At 49.6% G+C, this 15447-nt stretch overlaps 1 protein-coding gene across 11 annotated transcripts in view; it reads left to right on the top strand.

The window, feature by feature from the left end:
• Positions 1-12817, top strand: part of Arhgef2 (Rho/Rac guanine nucleotide exchange factor 2) — a 57424-nt gene extending 44607 nt beyond the window's left edge. For all 11 annotated transcript variants that reach the window (XM_085835755.1, XM_085835754.1, XM_021157806.3 and 8 more), the window contains 13 exons: positions 71-188; positions 325-573; positions 2700-2776; positions 3766-3935; positions 4735-4802; positions 6794-6994; positions 7294-7407; positions 7518-7585; positions 7812-7847; positions 8033-8083; positions 8271-8714; positions 10734-10917; positions 11544-12817. In XM_085835755.1, coding sequence (XP_085691881.1) covers positions 71-188; positions 325-573; positions 2700-2776; positions 3766-3935; positions 4735-4802; positions 6794-6994; positions 7294-7407; positions 7518-7585; positions 7812-7847; positions 8033-8083; positions 8271-8714; positions 10734-10917; positions 11544-11617 — 1854 coding nt within the window. In that variant the 3' untranslated portion in view covers positions 11618-12817. The remainder of the gene's footprint in view (positions 1-70; positions 189-324; positions 574-2699; positions 2777-3765; positions 3936-4734; positions 4803-6793; positions 6995-7293; positions 7408-7517; positions 7586-7811; positions 7848-8032; positions 8084-8270; positions 8715-10733; positions 10918-11543) is intronic.
• Positions 12818-15447: the final 2630 nt, after the last annotated feature.

The following is a 15447-nucleotide window of genomic DNA, read 5'->3' as shown; positions in this document are numbered from 1 at the left end:
CAGGGTAGGCCAGCTTCAGAGCCTGGGCTCCAACCTTTTTGTCCCCTTAGTCTTTGATCTTCCCTTACAGAAAATGACCCGCTCAGCTGTGTTGAAGCGGCATGGAGTTCAGGAATGCATTCTCCTGGTGACTCAGCGGATCACCAAATACCCTGTGCTCATCAACCGCATCCTGCAGAATTCCCATGGTGAGGAAGAGCATGGGGGCGGGGCCTGCCTGGGTGTATCCAGGGGCCTCAGAAGGGTTGGTGGGGAGCGGTGAGCAGTCTCAGGTAGAATTGGGTTTGGGTGGCACTGGTTGAACTCTCTCTCATGCTGGACCAGGGGTTGAAGAAGAGTACCAAGACTTGGCGTCAGCCCTAGGGCTAGTGAAGGAGTTGTTGTCCAATGTGGACCAGGATGTGCACGAGCTGGAGAAAGAGGCCCGCCTGCAGGAGATTTACAACCGAATGGATCCCCGGGCTCAGACCCCCGTACCTGGCAAGGGCCCCTTCGGCCGAGATGAACTTTTACGGAGAAAACTTATCCATGAAGGCTGCCTGCTCTGGAAGACAGCCACAGGCCGCTTCAAAGGTCAGTGGTCCTCCCAGTGGACGTCAGAGTTAGATATTCTCTGTGAGTTGCAGTCACCCTTAGGGACTATTTTTACAGCCTTTGGCCTTGCAAGGGGAAGAGTCAGAGGCAAAACCTATTGCTGCAGAGGTGTAAACTCCAGCCAGAATCCTAACAAAAATGCATCTTGGAGACCCAGAATGAGAATTGAACATCAGGAAGGACTGAGAGACTGGAGAAGAGCGACTGGGCTTCAGGGCTGTGTTGGGGTGGGGGGCAGGGGGTGTCAGAGTGCACTATCCCAGGCTCACCTTTCAGAATTTATCTGCAGTTAAAGTCCTTGCCCCTAAATCAGGACAAGAAAATAGCACCTCTAAACCTCAGCTTTAGAGGTGAAGGATGGGGGTACCTGAAGCCAGAACTCATACAGAATCGCATCTATGCTGTGAAATTCCTACCCCTAGGGCCTGAGTCCTGTAAGTCCTTACTAGGCTCTCTCCTCCATCCCTCTCTCTCCTTCCCATCCCTCCCACGCAGCAGCTAAGAATATAAAGCATTGAGGGGTAAAAATAGCAAGGCTGGAGAGCTCGGTTTCTGAGCGATTAGCGAAAGCCCTCCCCTTCTGTGTCCACAGTTTAGTAAAAAAAATCCCCACAGGCAAAGGGTGACTGTGTGTTCTTGACTGTGGCATTCAGGTCTTAAAGAATTGGTCTTTGGTTCCTCCCTTCCTCTAAGTGCAGGAACCATGACAGCCTGAGAGCCCGGAGGGTGGAGCAAGAGAGAGCAGCTGAAGTCGGGCTGGCTGGGGTGGGAGACGAGATTAGTCAGAGGTCAGGGTGACGGTGGCCTTCGGTCTGCTCTCCTTCAAGGAACCTTACTTTGTCCTTCTCTCTCACAAAAAGACAGGAGTATGTCAGAATACCTAAAAAGGTGCTTGCCCTAGTCAGGTGCCAGACATGGAACTTAAACGCAAAGAACACAACCTGCCTTGTTCTGGAAATCTTACGACTTAGAAAAATCTTGGATCAACCAGGTCCGGCTTGTACTTCAGGCACCCAAGAGCTGAGGCTGAAGACCCTGGTCTAGGAAGCCGAGTCGAGCTGGAGGGAGGGATGGCTCAGTGGTTAGGAGTACTTGCTGTTTTTTTTGCAGAGGCTCTGGGTTCAGTTCTCAGCACCCACGTGGCAGCTTACAGTTTACATCTGTGTAACTCCAGTTCCAGGGGATCCAGCGCCCTCTTTCAGCATCTGTGGAGATTACATGCCTGTGACACGCATGCAGTCAAAAACACTTCTACATACAAAATAAACTTCAAAAAATCAGAATTGACTGATTTAGATTTTTTTTTAATTATTGTTGGTTTTATTGTGTTTTTTCTTTTTCTTTTTTACTTATTCTTTTTTTGTTTTTTGTTTTTGGTTTTTCGAGACAGGGTTTCTCTGTGTAGCCCTGCCTGTCCTGGAACTCACTCTGTAGACCAGGTTGACCTCGAACTCAGAAATCCGCCTGCCTCTGCCTCCCGAGTGCTGGGATTAAAGGCGTGTGCCACCACCGCCCGGCTACTTATTCTTTTTAGACAATATTTTGCTATGTAGACCCTGGCAGGCCTAGAACTTGATTTGTAAACCAGTCTGCCTTTATCTTGTGAGTGCTGGGACCACCACACTTGACTAAACTGGATGATTAAAATACAAAACAAAACAATTGTGAAACAGGTGAGGCAAGAATTCCTTTGTGCTCCTTGCTGGCCCAGGAGGCTGTTTTGTCTGGTAGCATGAGCAACTCTCTCTTCCCCTCTTATTTCCATGTTGTATGAATGAGGAGGTTGAGCCAGGCAGTGGTAGCCACACTTGGGAGGCAGAGGCAGGCAGATCTCTGAGTTGGAGGCCAGCCTGGTCTACAGATTGAGTTCTGGGACAGCCAGGGGTACACAGAGAAAACTTGTCTTGAAACATTGAAAAAGAAAAAAGAATGGTGAGGTTGGAGGTCAGGAAAAGATGAAGGATGCAGTGGGAGGGAAGAGAGAGACCTGTGGGGAAGAAAGGGAGACAGAGTCTGAGAAGATGTGCCTGGTCCTCGGAAGAGGGGGCAAACAGTTGCTTTGAGCCTGTGGTTCTGACCATTTTCCCACTCTGTGTCTTGGCCAGATGTCCTGTTGCTGCTGATGACAGACGTGCTTGTGTTTCTCCAGGAAAAGGACCAGAAATACATTTTCACGTCCCTGGTGAGCCTTCTTCTGTTCTTTTTTTTTTGTTCTTTTTTTTTCTTTTTTCTTTTCTTTTTTTAAGATTGATTTATTTTATGTATATGAGTACACACTGTAGCTGTACAGATAGTTGTGAACCTTCATATGGTTGTTGGGAATTGAATTTAGGACCTCTGCTCCCTCTGGTTGGCCGGGCGGTTTGTGAACCACCATGTGGTTTCTGGGATTTGAACTCAGGACCTTTGAAAGCGCAGTCAGTCCTCTTACCCGCTGAGCCATCTCACCAGCCCCTCTTCTGTTCTCTTATCCCTCACTTTTCTTACCCAGCCCAAGAAAGTCTTACTGAGTCAAATGCCTATTACAGCTGTTAATTCTATATCATAGAAAGTAAGATAGCAGGCTGGTGAGATGGCTCAGCAGTTCAGAGCGCTGACTGCGCTTCCAAAGGTCCAGAGTTCAAATCCCAGCAACCACATGGTGGCTCACAACCATCCGTAATGAGATCTGATGCCCTCTTCTGGTGTGTCTGAAGACAACTACAGTGTACTCACATATAATAAATAAATAAATAAATAAATAAATAAATAAATCTTAAAAAAGAAAAAAAAAAGTAAGATAGCCAGGGCTATACAGAGAAACTCTGCCTCGAAAAACCAAACCAAACCAAACCAAAACAACAACAACAACAAAAGTAAAGCAGGCACAGGCTTATATCTCCAGTGCTGAGAAAGCAGATTCTGAGGGTTAGAACTCTGAGGCTGTTTGGGGCTTTGTAGTGAGTTCAACACCAGTTTAGGTTACATAGAGAGACTCAGGAGAGACAGAGACAGAAAAGAGAGAGAGACTGTACTGAGGGACTCGTGCACATCTAAATGGTCCTGGCTGGTTCCGATGCTTGGGTTCTTGCCTGTATTGCATCACCGTCAATCCTTTTGGTTTTCTAGAACCAAAAACCCAGATATTAACAGTTAGGATTCCTCAGCTTAATTCTTCCTTTCCCCTGACAGGACAAGCCCTCAGTGGTATCCTTGCAGAATCTCATCGTAAGAGACATAGCCAACCAGGCAAAAGGGATGTTTCTGATTAGTTCTGGACCGCCTGAAATGTATGAGGTGCATGCAGCATCCCGAGACGACCGGACTACCTGGATCCGTGTCATCCAGCAGAGTGAGCGCCTGTGAGTGTGTACCTGCGTGTACATATGGCTTCAGGTCCTAGTCGGCATACTTCCTGGGGACTGAACTCATCAGGAGAGGTTGGGGCAGAAGCTGGGGATAGACAAGATGAGTCAAGACAGAAAGTTCACATGAAAAGTTCTAATTTATATCCAGATAACCCGGCTACCCCTCCAGGATGGTGGTGGCAGACCTGTCAGCCATGACACAGTGCCAGCCACACATATATCACTGGCAATAGGACCAGCTTGAGCTGAGGTCCTGTCTCAAAAACTACAACAGGCCCGGCAGTGGTGGCACACGCCTTTAATTTCAGCACGTGGGAGGCAGAGGCAGGTGGATCTCTTGAGTTTGAAGCCAGCCTAGTCTACAGACTAAGGTAGTCAGGACTACAGGAGAAACCCTGTCTGGAAAACCCAAACCAAAACAAAAACCTCCAGCACAGTTAGTTAGTGCTGTAACTCAAATGTCAGAGCTCCTGCCTAGTGGTCTGGACACCTGGGTCCCTCCCTGGCACCACCTAAGTCAGAGCAGCAACCCGCAGGAGAGCAGAAGTCAAAAACAAGAACAAAGAAGTTGACAAAATGGCTCTCCCGGCAGAGCGATCAGAGCTAGAGATGGACGCAGACTTCTCATAACTTTTATAAGCCTGAGTGGGTAAGTGCGAGATGAGGATCAGTGCAAAGAGTGACGAAGGCCACCGAAGGGGTGAGAGGAGGGTCCTGCAGAACATGTGCAGAGGAGAAAAGCTGATTGATCGCTGGTGTCTTCCACACACCCAACCTGCCTGTTGCTCTGTAGGTGCCCGTCCAGGGAGGACTTTCCTCTGATCGAGACAGAGGATAAGGCGTATCTCCGGAGGATCAAGAGTAAGTTCTCATCCAGGGAGTGGGTTGATTTACACCATATCCTCGCAAAAGACCGTGCTGCTCTCAGAAAGATGGGAGGTGCTGAAGAGGTGGCTCACCACTTGTTTGTACCAAATTTCAACCAGGTTGAAAGCGCTGGTTTCTCATTCGGAAGGCTCAGGTGTGATTCTCAGCACCAACTTGGTGACTCACAATTGTCTGTAACTCCAGTGTAGTGGATCTCTAATGGCCTTGGTCACCTCAGTCACCCCAGGCACATGTGTGATGCCCACACCTATGTGCAGGCAAAACTCTCATACACATAGAATGAAATAATCTTAGATGAAAAATGAAAGCTGCATGTGGGCTGATAGAGGTCTATCCCAAAATAAACTGTTAAATGAAAAAAGCCAGGTTTAAAACAATGTGAAGTGTATGCTACCATTTTGTAAGATTAGGGCAAATAGGGGTGTGTGTGTGTGTGTGTGTGTGTGTGTGTGTGTGTGTGTTAAAATAGAGTAATATCTCTATGTCCCAAGGGCATCTAATGCCCTCTTGTGGCCTCTGAGGGCATTGCCTGCATATGTTGCACAGATGTACATGGTACATAGACATACATGTGGGCAAAACACCCATATGATTAAAAATAAAGGTTAACGCTGGGCTTGGTGGCCCACGATTTTAATCCCAGCACTTGAGAGGCAGAGGCAGAAGGATCTCTGTGAGTTCAAGACCAACATGATCTGCAAATCTAGTTTCAGGACAGCCAGGGCTGTTATACATAGAGAAACCCTGTCTCGAAAAACAAATATTTTTTAAAGGTTAAATAATTTTAAATAAATTAGTTTTTTAATGAGAGCAGACTGCAGTGGGGTACACTTGTAATGCCAGCATTTGGGACCCATAGTAATAGGATCAGGCATTCAAGGCTGTCTTAATTCCTCTTATATTGCTGTGATAAGACACCGTGACCAAAGCCACTCAAAGAAGGAAGGACTTCATTTGGGTTTACAGTTTCAGGGGGTTAGGGTTCATAATAGTGGGAACAGCAGGTGGCAGACGTGACCCCTGGAACAGCTGCTGAAGTTTGAGTCCTTTGAGACCCCCAAAGCCCGCCCCCAGTGACATACTTCCTCCAGCAAGGCTCCACCCCCTAATCCTCCCCAGCCACCCACTAGGTACTAAGTATTCAAATGCCAGTGCCTTACAGAAAACATCTTGTTCAAAATACCACAGAGGATAGCCTCAACTATGTAAGGAGTTTGAAGCCAGCCTCAGCTACACAAGACTTTGTCTTAAAAACAAAAATAAGAAAACAAAAAAAAGAGTCCAAAGGCCATATAGCTGTGTCTGACTGCAAGTTACTCTGCTCACTCAAGTGAGCAGCCTCTAATGGAAGGAACACGGAGAGAATGAGGTGGCTAACTCAAACCCTTATTCATCCTTTTTTTTTTTTTTTTAAGATTTATTTACTTTTAGTTTATCTACTTTGGTGCTTTGCCTGCATGTGTGTTTCAAGGTGCCAGATCCCCTGGAATTGGAGCTACATGGACACTTGTGAGCAACCATGTGGTTGCTGGAAATTGAACCCAGGTTCTCTGGAAAAGCAGCCAGTGTTCTTAACCACTGAGCCAAAACTCCAGCCCCTGTTCATAGATTTTTAGAAACAAAAGTAATGGTGATTTACACCACACACACAAGATTTTTTGTTTTGGGGAGTGCTTCAAGCCCAAAATTAAGTTCTGCCCCTCTGCTGACCCTGGGTATCCCTCTGCTACCCTGGGCTACCCCTCTGCTGACCCTGAGTATCCCTCTACTGACCCTGGGCTACCCCTCTGCTGACCCTGAGCCTACCCCTCTGCTGACCCTGGGCTACCCCTCTACTGACCCTGGCCTGCCCCTCTGCTGGCCCTGGACTGACCCTGGCCTGCTCCTATGCTGACCATGGCCAGCCCTTCGCAAGCTCTTTGGGTCCTTGGGTCCTTCCACATTCAACCTGTTCCTATCCACAGCGAAACTGCAGCAGAAAAACCAGGCGCTGGTGGAGCTGCTACAGAAGAATGTTGAGCTGTTTGCCGAGATGGTCCACTTCCAGGCCTTAAAAGCTGGCTTCGTTGGAATGCCCCCACCCGCCCTGCCCAGGGGCCTTTTCCGTCTTGAGTCCTTTGAGTCCCTCCGAGGCGAGCGTCTGCTAAAGGATGCCCTCCGTGAAGGTGAGGGCCGCTGAAGAGTCTAGGCTGTTTACTCAGCACCACAACCCATAAAGGGTTTGGGTTTGTCCTGGTCTAATTCCTGGGAAGGAAAGGGCAGAGATCTGAGCTTGCTGTCGGATGCCTCTCCCTGGGGCAGGCTGAGCTGACTCTTAAGCATTTTTGATGTCCCTTGGATGCCACATGGCTGACTGAAGCCCCACTACCCAAATGTGAACCCCCTAAATACTTGGATGGTATGTGTTGGGTGGACCCCCACTGGGTTTTGTCTCCTGTCCCCACCTCCTCCTCTTTCCCTTCAGTGGAAGGCCTGAAAGACCTGCTGTTGGGCCCTTGTGTGGACCTGCCTACTTCATCCCGAGAACCAGCCTTACCCTTGGACTCTGACAGCGGTAGCTGTCCTGGGGTCACTGCCAGTGAGTATAGGGCATGAAAGCAAGAGGGGAGTGGCTTAATCAGGGAGGAGGGGTCCCAGGGCCCCCGAAGACTTATATTCTGCTCCTCCTCCTCCTCGTTTCTGCAACAGATGGAGAGGCCAGAACCTTCAATGGCTCCATTGAACTCTGTAGAGCAGACTCGGATTCCAGCCAGAAGGTGGGTTCTTGGAGAGCCAGGGAGTGGCCAAAGAAAGGGCACAGCTGGCTGGCCTGTCCCTTGATGTCCCTTGGATGCCACATGGCTGACTGAAGCCCCACTACCCAAATGTGAACCCCCTAAATACTTGGATGGTGTGTGTTGGGTGGATCTTCAGTAGACAGCTGCTGAGGAAGGCCCCCAGGTCTGTGCCTGCTGACTTCCCCATTCTTGTTCATTTCTGTAGGATCGGAATGGAAATCAGTTGAGGTCACCACAGGAGGTGAGATGGGAATTCTGTGGTAGAGGAGGTAGAGGGAAGCTGGCTCTCTGTCTGCGAAATTGTAGCCAGTTTGGATGATACTTTTAAGTCTGTCTCTAGACATTGTTTCCACACCCAGTTGTTAACTTCTGGTACTTACCCCATCTTGAACCTTGGTACTACGTCATCCTCTCCTCTGTCCTCAGGAGGTGTTACAGCCATTGATCAATCTCTATGGACTTCTACATGGCCTGCAGGTCAGTGAGCCAGGGCTGGAGTGGGGAAGAAAGGGAGAAGCCACAGAGGTGTCCATGCAGATAGATGGCAGCCCTCCTAACAGGCTTAAGTACTCCCTGGAGCCAAGCTCTCTGGGACCCCGGGATTGAGAGAAAGGTGGAGAGAAATGGTTTCTGAAGCACCTTTTGGCTTCATCCCATCCCCCAGGCTGTTGTGGTCCAGCAGGAAAGATTGATGGAAGCCCTGTTCCCTGAGGGCCCTGAACGGTGGGAAAAGCTATCCCGAGCCAATTCTCGGGATGGTGAAGCTGGCCGGGCTGCGGTTGCTTCTGTAACTCCTGAGAAGCAGGCCACGGAGCTGGCACTACTGCAGAGGCAACACACCCTGTTGCAAGAAGAGCTGCGGCGCTGCCAGCGGCTCGGGGAAGAGCGGGCAACTGAAGCTGGCAGCCTGGAGGCCAGGCTCCGAGAGAGCGAGCAAGCCCGGGCCCTGCTGGAGCGGGAGGCTGAAGAGATCCGCCGGCAGCTTGCAGCCTTGGGCCAAAACGAGCCACTCCCGGCCGAAGCGCCCTGGGCTCGCAGGCCTCTGGACCCACGGCGCCGCAGCCTTCCAGCGGGCGACGCTCTATACTTGAGCTTCAATCCCCCCCAGGTAAGGCCGCCTGGAGTAGTGACACTCATGACAGTAGGAGCCTGCAGAACCTGAAGGACATTTAGCTGTCAGGGATTGGAGCCCAAGTGACAGCAGGCAACAGATTTGTATCGGTTGCTTAAAGGCTTGCCATGTAAACACGAGAGCCTGAGTTTGATCCCCCAGAAGCCTCATCATATGGGACATGTTCACAGCCCTAGGCTGGGGAGGCAGATGCAGGTTCACCTCGAAGCTCATTGGCTAACCAGCCTAGCCTCTTTGGTGAGCTCCAATAGGAGACCCTGTGTCATAAAGCAAGGTGGATGACTTTTTGGGGAGGGGGGCAGGGGGAGTTGTTTGTCCATGTAGTCTTGACTGCCCAGGAACTTACTCTAGGCTCAGACTCACAGAGTAGGCAAACTCTGCCTCCACCTCCTGTGTGCTAGAATTAAAGGGGTGCACCACCACCTCCATGCTCAAAACATGACATCTGGGGCTGGAGAGCTGGAGAGATGGCTCAGAGGTTAAGAGCATTGACTGCTCTTCCAGAGGACCTGAGTTCAATTCCCAGCAACCACATGGCAGCTCACAACTGTATATAATGCCTGTTCTAGGGTTTCCAACACCCTCATACATTCATGGAGGCGAAACAACAGTACATATAACATTTAAAAGAAAAAAGAAGTAAAAGAAACAGCCAGGCTGCCTCTAGCCACGACCACCTTTCAGGGTGGAGAGATGGCTCCTAAGAGCACTGACTGTTCTTCCAGAGGACTCAGGTTCAAGTCCCAGCACCCACATATAGTTTCAAGGGATCTGGCACCATGTCACACACATACAGGCAGGGAAAACCTAATGCCCATAAAGTAAAAGTGAATTAGCCTTTAAAAGAAAATAAGAAAAAAAGTAATGACACTGGAGGTTGACGATGAAACCCAACAGGAGCCACACTGTTGCTAAGGAGCCACACTGTTGCTAAGGAGCCACACTGTTGCTAAGGAGCCACTTTGTTATATGTTGTTACTAAGTCTCCAACCCTTACAAAAGTAAGTTTGTTTCCTAAACCTAATGTATCCTGCACACCATGTTTTTCAAGCTATGCTGAACTTGTAACCCCATAATGGTGTCCCACCCCTTTGTGCCTTGCTAAACTCCTGAACAAGGTGCCGACTGCCCTTCCACGAGATGTATTCTTGCACTTACCTATCTGGCAGGCAGCCGAGAGCCCCAAATGCCCCAATCTTTGGTCCAGATGTTCATACCAATCTAAACAGTTGTTTTCTTTTTTCCTTTTTCTTTCTTTTTTTAAAGATTTATTTATTTTGTTTGAGTACACTATAGCTGTCTTCAGACATACCAGAAGAGGGCATCAGATCTCATTATTGATGGTTGTGAGCCACCATGTGGTTGCTGGGAATTGAACTCAGGACCTCTGGATGCTCTTAACCTCTGAGCCATCTCTCCAGCCCTAAACAGTTGTTCTCTATCAACCCAAACCCTTTCCCACAAAAAGGACCTCAAAAGGCAGTGAGGGGCTGCTCTCTGAAACCCTGACTTAGCGGGAGGCAGTCATCTGGCCAGACCTTTGTGCACTTTTATATACAGCTTGCTTTCTTTAATCAGACACTTGGGGAAACTGTTTTAACATGACCTCTGGCTTCTTTATACACAAGTGCACACACATACAGACAAAAAGTACTAGTTGAATTGCAAAGAAACTTAAGGCTAAGTTTAGTGGCAGGGGCCTGTGCAAATCTCCAGCACTTCCAACAAACAAACATTTCTGCTATTAGTCTATGTGGGGCATTATGAGTGTGGAGTTATTGCATATGAAGGCCAACTGAAGGACCAACTGAGCCCAGCAGATATAGAGTGTTTAAGGATATCAGAGTGGTGACCTCAGTGGGTGGTGGATCTATTGAGAGGGAGTCATTGGTGAACCCCGAGACAAGGTGTGTTAGGGCCTGAGGGTCTTACTGCCCTCACCCGCCTGTGCCTGCACACAGCCCATTCCCTGGACTGGTGGTTTTCCTTCCATAGCCCAGTCGAGGCCATGACCGCCTGGATTTGCCTGTGACTGTTCGTTCCCTCCACCGACCCTTTGATGACCGAGAGGCGCAAGAACTTGGTAGCCCGGAGGATCGACTGCAGGACAGCAGTGACCCTGATACCGGTAGTGAGGAAGAAGTCAGTAGCCGCCTGTCTCCACCTCACAGTCCGCGAGGTGAGACCCTGGAGTGGTCGTGGAGTCTGCGTCCAAGCCCTTAGGACTGTGACTTCAAAATGTACTCTAAGTGGCTCCTGAGGTTTGGTAATTCTGGGAGAGACTCGGAGGGTTTCCTCCTCTGTGAGTAGACAAACTGGGGGTGGGGTGGGGTGGGGTGGGGTAGAACTCTTGAGAAGCGGTGGTTTCCTATTGGCTGGCGACTCCCCACCTTTACAAGTAGTAGAAATCCATTTGAAAACAAGACAGCTTAAAGCCGTCCTCACCTTTATAGTAAGGAAACTAGAAGGAATGAGTTTCCTGTTCTTTTTTTTTTTTTTTTTTTTTTGGTTTTTTGAGACAGGGTTTCTCTGTGTAGCCCCGGCTGTCCTGGAACTCACTTTGTAGACCAGGCTGGCCTCGAACTCAGAAATCCACCTGCCTCTGCCTCCCGAGTGCTGGGATTAAAGGCGTGCGCCACCACGCCGGGCAGTTTCCTGTTCTAATGGTGACTTAATTGCCTGAGGGTCATCCGGCCAAGGTGGCCCCACCCTCACCCTTAGGGGCCTTTGTGTGAATCTGTGCTGCTACTCATGGGAGAGCCTGCCTGCTCACGCATCACCTCTACCCTCTCTGTCACTTTCCAGACTTCACTCGAATGCAGGACATTCCTGAAGAGACAGAAAGCCGAGATGGGGAGCCCACAGCTTCAGAGAGCTAAGGGGACACTTCCCCCACCCCCGCCTGGTGCCCCACTGAAGAACATTAGTAAAGGGGGCAAACCTTGAAAGAACTGCTGATTGTCCTTACCAGTTCCTGAGACCCCTGGATACCTAGGGGCCATAGGGACTTGGGGACATAGAGGCCACTGCACTCCTGGTGTCCTCCAACAGCCACACCGCAGATGCCGACTTTTCATGCCTTCTCCCCCTACTTAGGAAAAATTATTTATTTATTGTTTAATGGTTACAGGGGGCGGGCAGGGAGTAATTTAAAGGGCCAGGGACATGGGAACCAAGCCATAAGTATTGGAGAGCCTCTCCTCTAATACCACTGGGATATGTTTGGCCTTAGCCACACAGCCTAACACCCACCCCAGTGACACCCATCTGTGGCCACAGAACCTACTACCCCTTTAAGGAGGGCTGTGGGTAGGACCATGTCCCTTCCCCCACTCCCCCTAGCCTCTTTCTGCTCTTCTTTCTTGTCATCCTCCATGGAAATCTGGCTCCTTGGAGTTGATGGAGCAGAGGCTAGGGCGGCCATAATGTATGGGGGAGGGGAAGGAAGAACCTACAGGGACCAGAATGTTTGGTTTTTAGTTTTTGTTTTTGTTTTTGTTTTTTTTTTTTGTACCAAAGCCAACCACACCTGTTTTATATTTTTAAAAGAAGATTGTAGGCACTTCTAGCTCCATATCTTTGAACTTGAGGAATTAGGGAGACAGTGACTTATTTCATTGACCGCCAGGGGGCTCCTATTCAGAACTCTTCCTCAGCCATTTGGAAGAAGCTCTAAGGTGGGTTGGGAAACCTCTACGAACCCTCACCTCATCTCCCATAGCGGCAACGTTTGAAACTTGAAACGTAAGCAAGAATTGAGGGAGGGGGATTTTTTTTTCAATGCAACCCTAATGTCCACCAGCGATAGCCATTTGTCTGCAAATTTAATTGTTAAAAAACAAAACAAAGCAAACAGTAACAACAAAGAAAAGAGAGAGAGAGAGAGAGAGAGAGAGCGCTCAAGCAGGGAAAAGACCTGAAGCGCATGAGGTGCTGACTCAGTGCCCGATCCAAGGACTGTGGTGCATGCAGCCAGGCAGTGACCACGGTTTCTGAAAAGGGGCTGTCACTACCTCAACTGAAGAGGGCATGAATGGACGCAGCTGCTCAAACTCTTATTAAAAATCTTAAAATTGCAAGGCTGGAAATGAAGCGCCGTTCAGCCTCCAGCGGCTGTTAATGATGCACACATTAGAAAGCTCGTTTGCATCTTATTCATATGCCGTGCTTGGACGGCACATCTGGCTCTTGCCACCCCTCTGTTCCCCTCCCTGCCCCTCCCATTTTCATGCCCACCCTGGCTTAGTTCTCTGAGCAGCAGCCTGTACACGCTCTGTCTCTTGGAGAGGCGTTAAGTGGTTTCAGTTCTTGGTTTTGGCTTATTCCGCTTCCTGTTTCTAGGCCCTACGCTTAGGCCACGCGGCAGGGACAGGACATGCGCAGCCCCACAACCTGAGAAGCGGGGTGAGAAGAAGGGTCTCAGGACCCCACAGAAAAGGGGAATTGAAGTTGTGTGGGCAGCAGGCGTTGTGGGAAGCATCCTTCCCCTCCAGCAGCTTCTGGCCCTCAGGAGGCACTTTCTCTCTAATCATGGGATTCTTGGGCTATAGGAATTGTTTTATAAATTTATTTATTTACTTTAGTATTTATTATCTTTGAGACAAGGTCTTGCAGTGAAGCCCAGGCTGGCCTTGGATTCAAGGCAATCCTCTCGCCTCGGCCTCCCAAATGCTGCAATTACAGGCGCAAGCCAGTATGCCCAGCCCACCGTGTTTTTCTTTTACATAATGGGTGCAAAAAAGTTGCCAGGCCAAAAAACCAGCCCCCACTTCCTCTGCCTGACAAATGCCTCAGTTTCAAGCCTCTTGATGCTCAGCAGCTGTGCTGGAGGCAGCGCTAAGCACCGGGGCCCAAGCGTGCAAAGATCAGGTGGAGACTGTTACAGAGTCCGGAGAAGAGCAGGACGGTTTCCCAGCCTTACCCAGAGGGACGGGGAGAAAAACCTAGAACCTGAGCTGGATCTCCAGAGTTGGGAGAGCCTGGGCTCCTTCCGTTGCCTTATTACCATAGCCCCGCCCCAGTCTGGCATCAGCCAGAGCCTTTCCCTTCCTCCTGTCATCATCTGTCCCTTGCTTGTCCCCCTCCCTAATCCCACTTACTGAACCTAAAGTCTTCATTTTTGCCCCCACCGTCCTCCCTCCCACCCCCGCTGCCATTTCAAAGAAAGCCCTGTGACTGCTCTGAGAACCAGGGTCCAGCTAGCTTTTTGCTTAAACCACACAGCTCCCTTAGAGGAGGCTCTAAACCTGGGCATGCCGCGCTCCATTTGCCACCCCCTTTCTCCATGCCGCCCCCTCCAAGTTAGGGCTACACACAGTTCCTTGAGTTGGTTTTGTTAATATTTACCCCCTGGGCACTGTAAAGCAGATACCCCCAGAAAAGGCAATATCCGGACCCAGCAGGACCTGCAGGGGGCAGGAGGAAAGATGCTCGGGCGCAGGAGGATTACCCACCTTCCTGAATGGCTAGGAGTAGACCTGGCATTTTGGAGCCAGTTTAAACATTATCATAAAGAGGAAATGAAACATCAAGAGGCTAATTAAATCTTGTTCCCGTCCTTTAATATGTTGTGAGTTGGGTGATTCTTAAATGCTCCTCAGCGACTGTGAACCAGACTGGCGCCCGGATGTATTGCAGTGCCTTTACAGCTGCTGCTCTTCTGGAGCCTGGTCCTGAAGGGACGGATGGAGTAGGAGCCCCATCCATCTGCTGCCTCCCCTTCTTTCCTGAAGCAGCCCTTAAGCAAGGTCTTTTCTGATAGGCAACTTAGCTCATTATGGTTGTAAATGACTATGGAAGCCAAAGGGCTACCTTCTGCTCAGGAGACAATTGCAAAGGGAGCCCCCTCTAGTTAGTGTCTGTCTCTTAGCAGAGTGTGATGTTGGTATCAACTTTAATTGCCCTTCACCTGGTTTTTTTGAGACCCAAGTGGAGCATGCCAATTTGCCTAGACTGCCAGAGGGTCTCAGGGCTCCTGCCTTCCTCCCCAGCTCCACTTGGATCCAGTGGTTTTATATTGGGTGCTAGAGCTTGAACTCAGGCATCAGCACATGTGCTCCAAGTGCTTTACCCCCAGCTATGCTCTGTATTTGTTTTTGCTGTTGTCTCTAATTTCTGATAGCGTTAGGGTGTGTGGTGACGTCAGAGCACGCGGGTGGAGGTTAAGGGACAGCTTTGCATGCTTGGGTCTCGGTTCACCTTTATGTGGCTTTGGCGAATCTAACTCAGGTTGCTAGGCTTAACAGGCCATGTGTTTTCCCTGCTGCACCATCTTGCTGGTTCTTACTTTATTATGTGTGTGTGTGTGTGTGTGTGTGTGTCCCCATGCGCGCGTGCGTGTTCAAGAGTGAGCGATCAGATCATGAGACTTTCATTGTTCATTCCATAAACAAGTACATGTAAGATACCACTGAGACCTCAGTGGCTCACCTGTACCTGTCTGCCAGCTGCCCGTGTTTTCTGTCTTCTTTCCATTTTCCATGGAAGGTGTCAGTACCGGGAACCCTGCCTATGGCACTGCTGGATCCTTTTATTTTGGAGACTGTCTAGACCAAGCTGGCCCTGAACCTTTTATTCCATTTAAGAAGAGCTCTTGAGCCAGGCGTGGTGGCACATGCCTTTAATCCCAGCACTTGGGAGACAGAGGCAGGCAGATTTCTGAGTTCTAGGCCAGACTGGTCTACAAAGTGAGCTCCAGGACAGCCAGGGC

This window comes from Mus caroli, unplaced genomic scaffold (genome assembly GCF_978045245.1).
Source record: "Mus caroli unplaced genomic scaffold, Mus_caroli_1 scaffold_3, whole genome shotgun sequence".
Classification (NCBI taxonomy): domain Eukaryota; kingdom Metazoa; phylum Chordata; class Mammalia; order Rodentia; family Muridae; genus Mus; species Mus caroli.
Note: the sequence above shows the minus strand (reverse complement) of the source record. Positions and strands in the feature narration are given on the sequence as shown.